General features: G+C 36.7%; 1 protein-coding gene across 1 annotated transcript in view; it reads right to left on the minus strand.

The window, feature by feature from the left end:
* The window catches only part of PXDN (peroxidasin), a 144,083-nt gene that overhangs the window by 16,845 nt on the left and 112,705 nt on the right, over positions 1-14,533 (minus strand). The window contains 4 exon segments of the mRNA XM_020965833.2: positions 2,470-3,973; positions 8,834-8,991; positions 9,605-9,713; positions 14,293-14,449. Coding sequence (XP_020821492.1) covers positions 2,470-3,973; positions 8,834-8,991; positions 9,605-9,713; positions 14,293-14,449 — 1,928 coding nt within the window.

The raw sequence follows: 14,533 nt of genomic DNA on the forward strand, positions 1-14,533 counted from the left end.
AGGCCATCTTGGGATCCAACTGCAATTTTATTATAGTATAAATTTTTGTAACATGATATTAAAAAAAAGTCACAAGCCAAAATTCTTTGTGTCAATAGACTTTGAAATTTTAAATAAAAAGTGAGAGAATGAAGTACCTCAGTGTCCCCCAAACCTTGGGAATTTTATTGTAGTACCAGGTAATTGGTACTGCACTGAGCCAAAGTATAAGCCCCTTTCTGGGTAAGACAGCCAGGACCCCAGCTGCCTTGGACCAGTGTTGTTGCTACAAAAGTACCATAGCAGTTTGGTTTCTCACCTTAAGGGTGAAAGGGATGACCTCTAGACAATTTCAGACCTTAAATCCCTGTGAGAAGATAAGCTCATGAGTTCAGGGAATTCTGGAAGGGACCAAGCTTTCCCTTTGAGAAGGAATATTTAGTTTTCCTTTCACTCATTTCCTTTTCTTTATTGTTTTGGGGATGGGATGGCCCTGTTTTTGCAAGCAACAGAACATGCATTAACCTATTATGCTTTGTAAAAAGGTGCTGGGTTGTCACTGGAAGTAGAGAAAAATGTTAATTACTAGATCTGATTACAAATTGTGCCATCCAGACTTTTCTGTGACTGCTTAAGCAATGGAGAAGGAATTCAAAAAGGAAATGCAGATCCTCCCAAGACACTAAAGAGTTAGCCAGAATTTTCAGCTATGGACTTTGCCAGATTCTACTGGATTTGCTGAGGACAGCAAACATCAAAACTAAAAAGAGAGTGTCAGTTTTGATTGAACAAATTAATGAAGACTCCCTAATTAATTCCAGTTAAAGTAAGTGATGAGATGTTCTGACACCTTAATCAGGTGAAAACAACCAATTTCCAACATAGATTTTAGATTCAATCAATTACAGGTTTTAGGTCAAGTGTGAAAATTTCTTCTGGGCTTGACATTACATGAGGATCTTGTTCAAATAGACTGAGGAAATTTGGTCATGCCTTAGTTATCACTTATAAAATAACAAGTGAGTTGAGAACTGGATTTATTACAGAAATTGGAGCAAATATGGTATCCCCATAAAAACTCCAGAGGAGGAACTGCCTAAGGGAGCAGTAGAGACTTTGGCTTCAGCCTTGATCTCCCAGCCTTTGGCTGGAGAAGGACCTTGTAAACTTCAAACAGTCCAGAGGATTTGGGACTTCCACCTCCCTAGCAGTGTTATAGCATCACACAACCCCCTCCCCCAAAGTTGTGACTGGGTTGAGTGAAATAAGGAGCCAAGGACAGAGTAGATGTAGATTCACAGCTCCACAAAATGCCTATCAAAGAAGCTATATATAGCTAAGAGAAACATCTTGAGCATCCCAAGTAGGTGAGGAAAGGACTTCTAACAACAAAGACCTGTGATTTAGTGTACTCTCTAAGCTTGATCTCATTTCCCCCTAGGTTTTGTACATACACTTGGGAGACTCCATAGATTTTCAGTGGAATGTCTTGAATCAACTGTTCTACCAGTACCACCTTAGTAAATGCCCTTTTTCTAAAAGCTAACGAATGGTCTTAAATAGAATGTTTGAATTACAAATACAATAATACTTTGACAGATCCAAGATCTTTTTGATGTATATGTCTTCACGTAGCTCCTAGTTATGCATGGTTTTTCTCTGTGCCTCTAATCAATCCTCCACAAGGGGTCCACTCAATGTGTTAGGGACCTTCTTTTAGATCTCTTGACTGTGTGAAAACTAATGGAACATGACTACCCTGTACACACCATGGGCCTCTATACTGCCCCTTGGGTGAGATGCAATGTTGATTTTTCAGAGACCATGGTTGTTACATGACTTTACAAGTAAACAGTATCATGAATAAAAGTCTGAATTGTTACATATCACCCTTTCCTTAACTATAGTCTTGGAGACACAGAATAACTTGGGCCACCAGATGATGAAAAGAATTGAGTAGTGATAGTCTCCCGCTTAGCTAAGGGAGACTTAGTGTTTCTTTTTTAAAATGTTTTTAATTTTAATTTTTACTTTAAATACTAAAACTTAAACACCTAATAAGAAAAGAAAAAGAAACATAAACTTAAATATTAAAACTTATATACAAAATAAGAAAAGAGAAAAAAATGCCATGTGCACAGAAATTAAGAGAGGATTCAAAATATATAGCATTAAATTTCCATTTCAAGAAAGCCTACATAATAAATACTATGTGTTGAGAGCTATCCATCTTTTCTTTGCTTCCTTGTAAGTTTCCTTTTGTTCTCTGCTGTGCACTTTTTACTTTGTTCTTTTTCCCCCCCTTTCTCTTGGCAACGCTGCCTGCTTATATTTCAGAATATTTCACAATGTTTTATAATATGCCTTTTGCAGTGATATTGTTGTAGCTTTGTGACATGTTTATGAATATACTATAACCATCACTGCCCCACTCCCCAAAATCGGTATACTATTCCAAAAGAAATGTCCCAAATTTTCTTTGAAACTTACCCTCTAAGTTTCTCTCGAATGTCAGGATTTTTAATTTCATTTCTCAGGTCTTCAAAAGTGGAAGCAGAGGAGAGATTACAGTACACTCTAAAGTCATGATAGGGTGGGATACCATGATCCCGGCCCCGCTGGATATTGATCGCTGCTAGATCCAGGGCCACGGTATGAGCCATAGAGAACAGCCTCTCTGTCAGCTCAGTATTCAGTAACTGAGATGGCACACGCATCTTTCCGGCAACACCAAACAATCCTCTTAGGAGGGGGTCAATGCCACCTTCATTGACAATCCGGAATGGTGAGAAGAAGGCCTTGTGCAGAGGTACGTGGCCCTGTGGGATGGGCTCAAAGTTCTCATCTAGTCGATACAGTAACGGATTGATGAGTGTGTGACCAAACCTAAAAGCTGCCGTTGCAAAGGCATTGAAGATGCCAGAGTTGACACTGGGATCATAACCTTTATATTCCCCAAGCATCTTCATGCCAACCTCACCGAAGATCTTAGGTAGCCAGTGGTTATATGTGATATGTTGTATCTCTGCACCAACAATTTTACGTGTCTCATAATATATAGTGTCACCATCCCAATGGGGATTGAGTTTTAGTAATTCAGTAGCAATACGATTATGTTCTCGAAACCACAGGGTGTGCATACTGGTCAGCCCAAGTTGCTCATTAGCACGGTGATCTCCAGCCAAGAAGCAAGGAATGGGACTTTCATTCTCATCTCTCATGCATTCAGTTGGTGGGCCAGTTGCAAAAGGAAGAAGAGGCTTCCCTGATCTCTGTACAATGCCTTGTCTCAGGAGGCCTCTATGGCTGGCTAAATCTCTGATTTCCTGGGCTTCATGATCTGAGCTCCCATAAACATTAGATGCATCTATATATGAAGTGAGCTGATTAATCTGCTCTCGGGGATAGACAGAGTTCATGAGCAGAGAGGTCATGCCACTGCCACACACTGGGCTGGAACGTACAAAGAACATACAACGGGCACCATTTCTGACTCTAGGGTCATTGGGAGGAATCATGATTGAAAAGCAGGGAGGATCATTGGTGCAGACAGAACTGCAGTGCTGACCATCAGAGAACCGGGCCTGACTGAGAGCAACAACTGTAGAATCTAGGTCATGGTCAAGAAACTGACCCCACTGCATTGTCATGTGGGTAAATTGCTCATCAGGAGTAATTGATTCAGTTCCTATCAAAGTGGTAGAAACCAAACGAGGCATGGGGAGCTGGTATCCATTATAAAGCCTATTTGGATTAATACCTCGTGGCAAGTTAAACCCATTTTCATATACAGATTTCAAGAGTCGTTCAAAGGCAGTTAGAGATGCACCCCACATTGGATGCTGCAGGTTATTGCAAGTTCCATCATGGGTCCTATATTTCTGATGAAAGCACATATCTGAACAGTTGTTCATTCGTCTGTGGGCAGTACAGCCAGACAGGTTTGCGATCAGACTTAGGTATTGAGGAGAAACAAGGTCATTGTAATGGTAGCCTGAAATGAAGACCAAAAAAATAAAGAACCCAAAAATGACTTTTTCATTTGTAGAGCAGAAGTAAAGTAAATTACAACCCAAATTTTGTTAACTTTTTTTTTACTCCCTTCATTGAAATGTCAAATTATACTGACATCAGAGTAAAATATAAGCTCCTTCAGGGCAGGGAAAGTTATATTTTTGTCTATTTTCATCAATCATTAAGAAAGTTTTGTTAAATTGAATTGAATCATACAAACACAGGTATTGATGTATTAATAGAATCATCAGTTATCTCATATGGAGAGAATCTAGAACCCGAAGAGACCAATTACAGTTCTGTGTATATAGCAGGAGTTTAATAAATACCCAATATGAGTCGATTGATAGATCTAGGTTCTGAAAAATATGCACTGATGAGACGGTCTAGCTATAACCAAGCCTTTTTAGGATGAAAGGAAAAAAGCAGTGGATTGGCTGTCAGCACACCAAGTTCAAATTGCGACTCTGCTACACATTAGTTGTATGACCTTAAACAAGGCCCTCCTTCTCTCTGGGCCTCAGTTGACTACTTCACTGTAAAGTGAGGTGTAAATAGAGAACTGACAAAGATGCATCATGGATTAGTGGCAAGGGCACTGGTCTTTATCGATGAGAAGGCTTGGATTTAAATTCTACCTCCAACCCTTACTGGCTGTGTGACCTTGGGCACATTAGTTTACCTCTCTCGGCCTTAGTTTCCCATAAAATAGCCCCAAACTTAAATAATTGTTATGAGAACCAAATAAAAGATTATGTATGTAAAAATAAAAAACTCTGTCAGCCTTAAAGAGCCATGTTAGTGTCCATTATCATCATCATCAACCGAAAACAACAACCTCTATAAAGGGAAATGTGTGTGAAGGGAACATACTTCATGGTTTCTAGTTTGTGAATTTCAGTCAGATAAGTTTCCTATTGGGGCAGGAATAAGTGAAGATGGGAAAGAAAATAGAAGAACAATTACTAACTGATGTCTCACTTGAGAAAAAATATTATATGCATCTAGTTTTCCTTTTTAAAAAAAATCAAACAGCTCATTTTTTCCTTTAAATACTTCTCAAATCTAAATTTCACAATACCTAAGCTATGGAATTGAAATATCTCTCCATTAAATTACAATAAATTAATTTTTAGGAAGTCACAAAATTCTCAAATCATGAAAATCAAAATTGAACATGACGTAATACTTTTTGTCAAATTTTCTTTGTGACATGCCAAGTCTTAGAAGCTTTCTTAGTACACTGTCATCATTTCCATACCTTGCAGTCTTAACTCTTACGCAACATATTATATATCAGATTCCTAGAATCAGGTTTCAAATACAGAGAAATTATACAATGAGCCAGAATTTAGGTAGCCAGTGGATTTTTCATGTCTTATTAAGGAAGTTATGATGTTCTAGCCTAGTGTGTAATTATGGTATGCAGTATATAAATACACATATATATGTATGTCTAAATGTAGATACAATGCATTTGAATAAATAAAATCAGCTTGCATTCTGGTTCAGAATTTTTAACAAATTAAACATGGATTACTCTGTTTTAACATATGGTTTAACAAATTAAAAGATACTTTCAGTAGCAGGCTATCCAATGTTTCAGAATAAAATAGATATAGGAATTATGTGAGAATTAGGAGCTTTTATAAATATTCAATGAGAGTTTCACATTTAGGTTTCACCTATTATACCGTAAGTTCCATGAGAGTAGGGATAGGGCCATATTTAAACTTTATTATTCCTGAAACTCCCAATAGTGACACGTAGTTTTGCACTCAATAGGTTCTTAATACATGTTTGTTGACTGACTGACTGAATGAATGAATCCTCCAAGTCAATATCTCTCAAAGGTGGTAAGCTTGACAGTTACATTATATGGTCCTCAAAACGACTTGGCATTTCCAAGGGCTATAAAATTGTTAATACCCTTTGACACAGTAATACCACTGCTAGGTCTATCCCAAAGACATCCAAAAAAGGGAAAAAGAATCTATCTGTACAAAAATATTTATAGCAGCTCTTTTTGTGTAGGCTAAGAATTGGAAATCAAAAGGATGCCCATCAATTGGGGAATGGCTAAACAAGCTGTGGCATATGATCATGAGGGGATATTATTGTGCTATACAAAATGACAAGTAAAATGATTTCAGAAAACCCTGGACTTAACATGTACTGATACGAAGTGAAGTGAACAGAACCAGGAGAACACTGTACACAGTAACAGCAATATTATATGATGAAGAACTATGAATAATTTAGCTATTCTCAGCAATACAATGATCCAAGATAATGATGCTGATGAAGCATACTAGCCACCTCCAGAGAAAAAAACTGATATTGTCTGAATACAGACTGAGGCATTCTACTTTTCCTTCTTTCTTTCCTTCTTTCTACCTTCCTTCCTTTCTTTTTTTTAAATTTGAGCCTTCTTGTACAACACAACTAATCAGGAAATGTTTTACATGCTTGCACAATGTATAACCTATATCAGATTGCTTGCTGCCTTAGGGAGGGGTGAGGATAAGGAGGAAAGGATAGAATTTGGAATACAATAAAATTTTTTTAATGTTAAAAAAATGTTTTAACATGTAATGGGGGAAAATAAATATATAAAAACTTACTGGACATTTTAGAATGTATCATTATTTGTTTCAGCTTAAGAGTTGTTTGGAAAAAAATATATTGTATAACCACCTAATTCATTAGTTCTCACATGTGGACATGTGGTAAGAATAAGAGATAACACACGGACAGTCTAGGAATTACTATATTGCTATCCATAGCATATTAAAAAACCTCAAGGAAGGTCACCAGTATTTTGGATCAATCTCCTATGAAGGATTAGTGGAAAAACACTGATGAGAATTACATGGAATAAAAGGGCATGAATAGGTTGTGATCTATATCAATGAAAGGAATAGTCATCAATCCTCCTACTTACTTATAACACTTACTAGCCAGATAAATATGGAGAATAGGAGGGCTAGGGATACACAAAATTGAGGTAAGACTTTTCATACTGAGGTATTTAACAGAGATCATCCTCTCCTCACAGGCACTTCATCAAAAGCATTTTATTCATTCACACCATGATTTTTTTTTGGGGGGGAAGAAGGTGGGTATGTAAATTTTGTTTTTACCAAAACAAGAAAGGCATAGTATAAATGGTTCTGCTAAAGTGACCCACAAGTCATAAAGAAGTGCCATTAATTTAGCATGCTACTGTGGGGAGATTAAGGGACTAAGGATGGGTGGATTCAGTAAGACTTCTTTGTTCTAGTGCACTCTTCCGGAATGGGATGAAGCAGAATACTGGGCGGTGGGGACAGGTATGAGGCTCTTTAATCTCTTCTTCCAAGACTGGGACCATGAGGTAACGTCCTTCTGAAAAAGCCAATGGTCCAAAGTCCTAACTTTCAACATTTACCCATGCAGGGAAATGTGCATGGAGCCTGGGCCAAGAGGTAGAAGAGAATATATGTTGTAAAAGAAAGAATAATGGCTTTTATATACAGGACTTAAATTTCAGCTCACTTTTTACTACCTACTATAACCTTGGGCAAGTAATAACAGCTTTCAGCCTAGTTTCCTTATCTTAAAAATGAAGTTCATCTACATAACCTTTGAGGTCTCTTTTGAGCTCCTGATCCATGGATGACTTTATAAGAATCCCCAAGAATGCACAAAACCCTGCATGAACCTACAGGAAACAGTTATGCAGCAATGCTAGGGAGAAACATTCTACTTCCACATTGAGAAAGAACTACTTTTAAATCCACACCTCTCCTTCCTGGGTAACATAATTTCAAGGGAGTCATCTATCAGTATCCTTCTCTTGAGTCAGGAATTGGCCACTTTATCAGAAATCTTGACCAGAAAACACACTGGAATGTTCCACAACATTCCAAACTATAAATGTCGAAATACATGCTAATGATTCAATCTTGGTACCTCTGGATGCATTTACTTATGAAGATCGGAATTGTAATCACATTAAAATGAAAGGATATGGTGAGTTTAAAACAGCCAATGTTTTCTGACGTTTTGAAAATGGACAATGAAAAAAGACTCATAAATAAGTCAGATATAAATACGATATGTTATTTAAAACTAAAATGCTGTTTTCTTACTTCAGATGCTAGCAGGGGATAGTGGATAGGGTTAGCCTCAGAGCCAAGAAGACCTGTTGTCAATCCCTGTCTCTGAAACATACTAACACTAATTAACCCTATAATATTACCCTAATTCTCAGTAGGCAACCTGTTAGACTCTGAGTTACAGAGATGGTGCTGACCGAATTGGTAGAGAAGTTACCTCTTCCAGGAAATTCCTGTGTCAATAAAGTCACAAATCTAGGCACTATTGATATTTTAAACTGTTAAATAAAAAAAAGGCTAAAAAGTGGTTTTTCTACTTCTGTTCCTAAAAGTCAAATTCGTTTACTAGAGATACGTGGATTTTCAAAAACCCCTAAATGACTCAGACCCTTGAGGACTAAAATGATCCTTTCATTCATTTCTGCAATAGCTATAGGAAAGAAGAGGGGGAAGAAAGAGGGATGAGAAAAAAAAGATGAGAGGGAAAAGGAGGAGTAGGAGAGAAAGAGAGCTTATAATTTTTTATTCAGGAATTAGTTGCTTATGCTTTTCCCTTTCCACTCCCCCCACCCCCGTGGTTTCCTCAAGAAATTACTTAATATACGTTTCGTATTTTTAATGTTTGTGTCATTTCCTCTGAATAGAATGTAAGGTCCTTAGGGCAGGAATTGTGTTTTTGTCTTTGCATCTCCAGTGCCTAGCACACATTAGGTACTTAAGAGTTTAAATGAATTACTGACTTGTTCCATTCAGGTCGACCATTAAACCATGCTGTACATGCTCCTGTATTAGCTGCAAAGTCCTTTCAAAGATTTCCCCAGCTCTTGCTTGTTCCACAGTATAAGGATCTCTCGGGTATCGAAATAAGGCCAACAAGTCATTTGGGGAACGAGGGCGGCTAACAAGTTAAAAGGAAGAGAGAAAAAAGGGAGAAAAATTATGTGATCATACTACTAGAAGACAGTTGAAGAGAGAAGATAGAGGAACAAACCACCAATATACAGAAATGAAATATTTGCTTTTTGCTATTTCTACAGCTGAATAATCTATAGAAAAAGAATGTACTATACCTTATTCACTCATCCAAAAGCAGAAAGCAAAATTTTTAAAAAAGAAAAAAATCTGCAATTAATACAAAAGAAAACACAACCTTGATTAAAATGCAACAAGTTTAGAGCTCAGTGTGTGATAAATATATTAATAAATTTTTAAAATATTTTGCTTCTATTAGATCATTAAAGTAAAGTAGTTCATATTAGGTGAATGTTTTATTTGTGAATCAGAGGTATATTCCTATTTGGAAGGCCAACTTTTCCAGTTGGAGTGGTAAGCCCCAGAAATTAGCCAGATGTTAATGTTGTTTGTTACTTAAAAACTAAAAAGCTGTTGAGTCCTTCAGCAGCAAACAGAAGACCAGTAAAATTTCTATATGGAAGTGTATGGATTTTTTAAAAATTGTCCCTGTCAATCAGAGGGAGCTAGGGATTCATTTTTTTTAATCTCTACTATACCTGTCAAACAGATGTGTCCGCGTTGAATTGATGGCTCTGTCGACTGTTGCTATCGCCTCTACAATTGAAGTGGCTACAAAAGGATCTCCATTCCGACTGACATCGGGAACTACAAAAGTACCAAGAAGTTGCCCATTACCAGAAAAAAAATACTTACCCACGTTACTCATAAAATTATGTCTAGACACTACATCACTAAAACTTACAAAGAAGGACACTTTTTTTGTCTCAGGCTCATTTTTTTTTAAAACCAAAGTTTGTTACTCATCACAAACTCTATTTAAAGGTATTTGTTTTGTACTGAGGAAATTAAAGCCTTTCATTTTCCAGACAAGATTCTGTAGGTAAGGAGAGGAGGATGGGGTGGATTAAGCTGTCTAAACAATGAGCTGATTGACTGCTTCATGACAAAGTAATGAGAAAAGTTAACTATAGACCATGGTCAATGGCCCAGAACAGAGTAAATAGCACTAGTCACACAGCTTGTTCTCAGATGGATTTTACATTTACTCGTAAATTTTAGCACAGCTAAAAGAAAAAAAATTAGCATATCTAAGCAGGAGTGTACATTTCTTCCCCATAATCCAAGAACAAACATACAATATAATAGCAGAATTAGTGAGACTACTTTGAACCTGTTCTTAGAATTGCTAATATCAGAAACTGATCTAGAAATCTGAGTAGTCATGTGCTGGCTAAAGATAGATATTCTTTTAGATTTTAGGCCTCTACAGAAAAAGGTTTCATTTGCCTCTGGGCCCAAAATTTATGTATATAATTTAGGATATGTAATGTATTTATGTATGTGTACACGTATATACATATATACGTGTGTGTGTGTGTGTGTGTGTGTTTTAGATACACATACACACACAGTGGTGCAATGTACAATGGATAGAGAGAGCACTGGGTCTGGAGTCAGGAAGATAAGCTCAAACCTGACCTCAGATATATACTAACTGTGTGACCTTCTGCATTCACTTAACCTCTGTTTGCCTCAGTTTCCTCATCTGTACAATAAAGAAAATAATAGTACCTACCTCCTAGGGTTGTTGTGAGGATCAAATGAGATATTATTATATAATATAATATATAAGTGTTATATAAATAATATATTATTATATAACATATAAGTGCTATATAAATACTATGTTATTATATAATATATGTGCTATATAAATATTAGCTATTATTATTATTTGGGCTATATGTAATTATTTTATATAATTATTATATAAACATATAATAATAAAAGGTCTTGGGATCACTGGACTAGGAATTATAAAAGATCTAAGTTCAAGTCCTGACTCTCATACTTAGCCGTGTCACTATAAGCAAATCAATTGACCTCTGAGCTTAGCTTCCTCATCTGTAAAATTGGGGTGATAATTATGCTGGCAATATTCTCCCTTCACAGGGTTATAATGATGAACAAACGATGGAAATATTGTGTGCAAAGTGCTTCACAGACCTTAAAGTACTAATTTTATTTTTTTCCTTCTTAAAATGGATTAATAGTTTAAAGGATTGAGGGAGGGGAGGGAACAAATGTCTGTGATGTAAAAACAAAAAGCATTTTAAAAACTATTTTTTAAAAAAGTTAGTCTTGAAGCATTGTATAAATAGGCCAGATATTATTATGATTTCTACATCCTTCTTTAGAGATGCTGGATTCACCCACAGCACAAGAGAGATGACTCTCCAAGTCCGTGCATCAGAATTTGTTTCTACTTCCAACAAGTCTGCTGATCCTTTTCAAAGGGATTTCTTGCCACTACTGCTTGGAAGCTGAAATAAGTAGAAGGTTCATAAAGAAAGAGGATGAAAACTATAGTCATTCTTTTTTAAGGAATAGTAGTTTGTCATCCTGATCTAAGTAGAACAAGAGAGGTTGAAGAACTTTGATTTGGGATGGGAAAGACAATGGCAGGGAACATACCAAGAACTATTCTCATTTTCTCAAATTCAAGTCCATGGAGTGACTTTTTTATTTTCTCCTCTAGTATAAAGCTATAGAATATAAGTGCTAAAAGGCACGTTAAAAATTGTCTACCAACATTTTTCATTTTATAGATCAGGAAATTGAAACCCAAGGCGATAAAGCGATTTTCCCAAAGTTGCTAATTTATAATAAGATCAGTTGAGAAATGTTTTTTTTTTAAATAATGATAATGAAACAACAACAACAATAATAACGTAAGCTAGCATTTATATGGTGTCTAATATGTGCCAGGCATGTGCTAAACATTTTACAAATGTCTCATTTGATCCTCACAACAACTTTGGTGGGGGGGAGGTGCTATTATTGTCTCCATTTAGTCGTTAAAGAAACTGAGGGAAACAGGTTAAGGAACTTGCAAGGATATACAGGTAGTAAGTACATGAAGTCAAATTTGAGCTCAGGTTTGCCTTTACACCAGAACAGTGCTCTATCCACTGCACCACCTAGCCGCCACCAGGAAAAGCAAAGATTCAGAATAGGATGACATCTCTCTTATGATACATGGGAAAGGAATTAGATTTATTTTATTTGGCCCAAAGGAGAACACCAAGAACAATGCACAGAAGCTTCAAAGAAGCAAATTTAGCCTTGAGGAAAGCGGTGGAAAACCCACCTTCTTAACAAAGGTTTTCCAATATTATAAAGAAGGTAGCTGGGTAGTGCATTGGAAAGAGCACAGGGCAGAGAGGCAGGAAGACTCATGAGTTCACATCTGGTCCCAGGCACTGGGTGACCCTGGGCCAGTCACTTAACCCTGTTTGCCTCAATTTCCTCATCTGTAAAATGAGGCAAAGAAGGAATTAGTAAACCGCTCCAGTATCTTTGCCAAGAAAACCCCAAATAGGGTTACAGAGACATCAGAACATGAGTGTAAACAACTGAACCACAAACAAGATAAAGAAATGTTTCTGGAAATAATGGGTTATCCCTCATTAGACTATCTTTAATAGAGACTGGCTAAACACTTGTTGGTTGGTATTCTTTGGGGGTTTAGGTTGGACTTCTTTGAACTTAAAATTCTGTGATTCTATGATTCTGTAAGAAGCTGAATCTGCATTCTTTGATTTCAAATCCAGTGCTTTCCTTTAAAAAAAAAACAAAACTATTGTGCTTCAACACCACACTAGTCAGTCTCCAGGTCTTACCAATTCTTTTACAGCTTTTGCTTCCCCAACAGCCCTCATCATCACTGTCACAGCTCTGTTTTAGGCACTAATACCTAAGCCCCTGGCTTACTGTAGCAATAGCGTTCTAGCTTTCAGATAGTCTTCCTTCAAGTCATCCTGTGTTCTGACACAAGTAACATCCATTTCATCATATCATTCATCTGCTAATAAGGTTTCCATGACTCCATATTATTTACTAAGGTAAGTCTCAATTCTTTTCTTTAGTTTTCATAGTGCTCCACAATCCCAACACAGCCCCAAAAGCACCTTCCACTTTGGTCAAAGAAGTTTCCTCATAGTTTCTGGAACATACCAAGTGATTTTCTTCCCATGAGCTCATATGATTTCCCCCCTCCTGCCTCTCTTAATGTGTTTAAATACTACACATCCTGAAATTTCCCAGTTCAAGTCTTCCTTCTTCTACAAAGTTTTCTTAAGTACACTTTTCCCCTTTTTGATGTGCCCTTTCTCACCATTTCTATAATATTTACAATCTGTACCATAAACCTTAGCTCTAAAGAATCTGTTGTATGCTTCTGTCATATGTAAATAGAAGCCTTCTGTCCCCAACCAAACACTAATCTCTCTGAGATAAGAAGAAATGCTTTACCCATTTTCCTTAGCCCCAATACAGTTGTGGTACACATAGTAACCGATTAAATCTTGCTGTATTGTTCAAGTTGATCCATATGTCCTTTCTTATGCAATCTCATAAATAAGCATCTTTCACCTTATGTTGGTAATTAATAAAGAGGATCTATTTCATTTTGCAATTGAAGTATTTCCTGCTGGGGAAGGGCATGGTTTTAATAGATCAGATCATTTCTGTGTGTGTTTGTGTGTATGTGTGTCCTTAAAAAGATATGAATCAAGGACATTTTCTGAACAGACTCCCCCATTCCTAAAACATCTCACCTATTCAAGTTAATGAAAGAATCGATATTATTATTTTGAGAGCAATTTCAAAAGTAATTTTACTGAGGGGAGGCTAGGTGGGTTCACTGGTGTGGGAAATAAGGGAGACAGATATTCCTTCTATCAGTGCAAATCAAGAATATTTCTATAATTCATAATCTTAGAGAAATGCCTGGAGAACTTCAGAGGTTGAGTGACTTTCCTTGGTTCAATTGTTAGTAGGTGTCAGAAGCAGTAATTAAATCCATACCAAGCCACTACATCACTTATAGAGGTAAGTCTTGTGAAGAGAACTGATCAAGCTGACTTAAAGATGGTCAAGATGGTCTGATGTAATGAAACGAGCACCAAGTTGGGAATTTGTCTACTGGCTTAGCTCAGCCCCCTTTAAAAACTCTCTCGTGCCTTTGTTGCCACTTAGTTTCTACAAAATAAAGGACTTTGTCTACCTAACTTATAATATATTTTTCTTCTCTAAATTCTTCAATCCAAATATTTCCAAATGATCAATCTGATTTTTACATTGTAGGGTGTTGGTGCTTGCTGGGTAAAATACCTTGCACAAATTATAAAAAATAATTCCTATTTGTGTGGCTAAGTCTTACCATTAACACTTAGGACCATACTAACTGAGGAATATCCAATTGTGTTCCGGGCAACACATTCATAGCGACCTTCATCAGCTGGTCCAACGTCATTTATGGTGAGAAATCCCTCTGAGCTAATATGAAATTTGCCACTTTCAGTTACCTGCACTCCATCCTAGAACAAAATAGTACAATTAGTTGTTTGGAAAAAGAAGACTCAGACTTTCTTATGCTTACTTTTCTGCTGAATGATTCTCCA

The sequence above is a fragment of the Phascolarctos cinereus genome, unplaced genomic scaffold (assembly GCF_003287225.1).
Source record: "Phascolarctos cinereus isolate Bilbo 61053 unplaced genomic scaffold, phaCin_HiC Scaffold_2;HRSCAF=192, whole genome shotgun sequence".
Classification (NCBI taxonomy): domain Eukaryota; kingdom Metazoa; phylum Chordata; class Mammalia; order Diprotodontia; family Phascolarctidae; genus Phascolarctos; species Phascolarctos cinereus.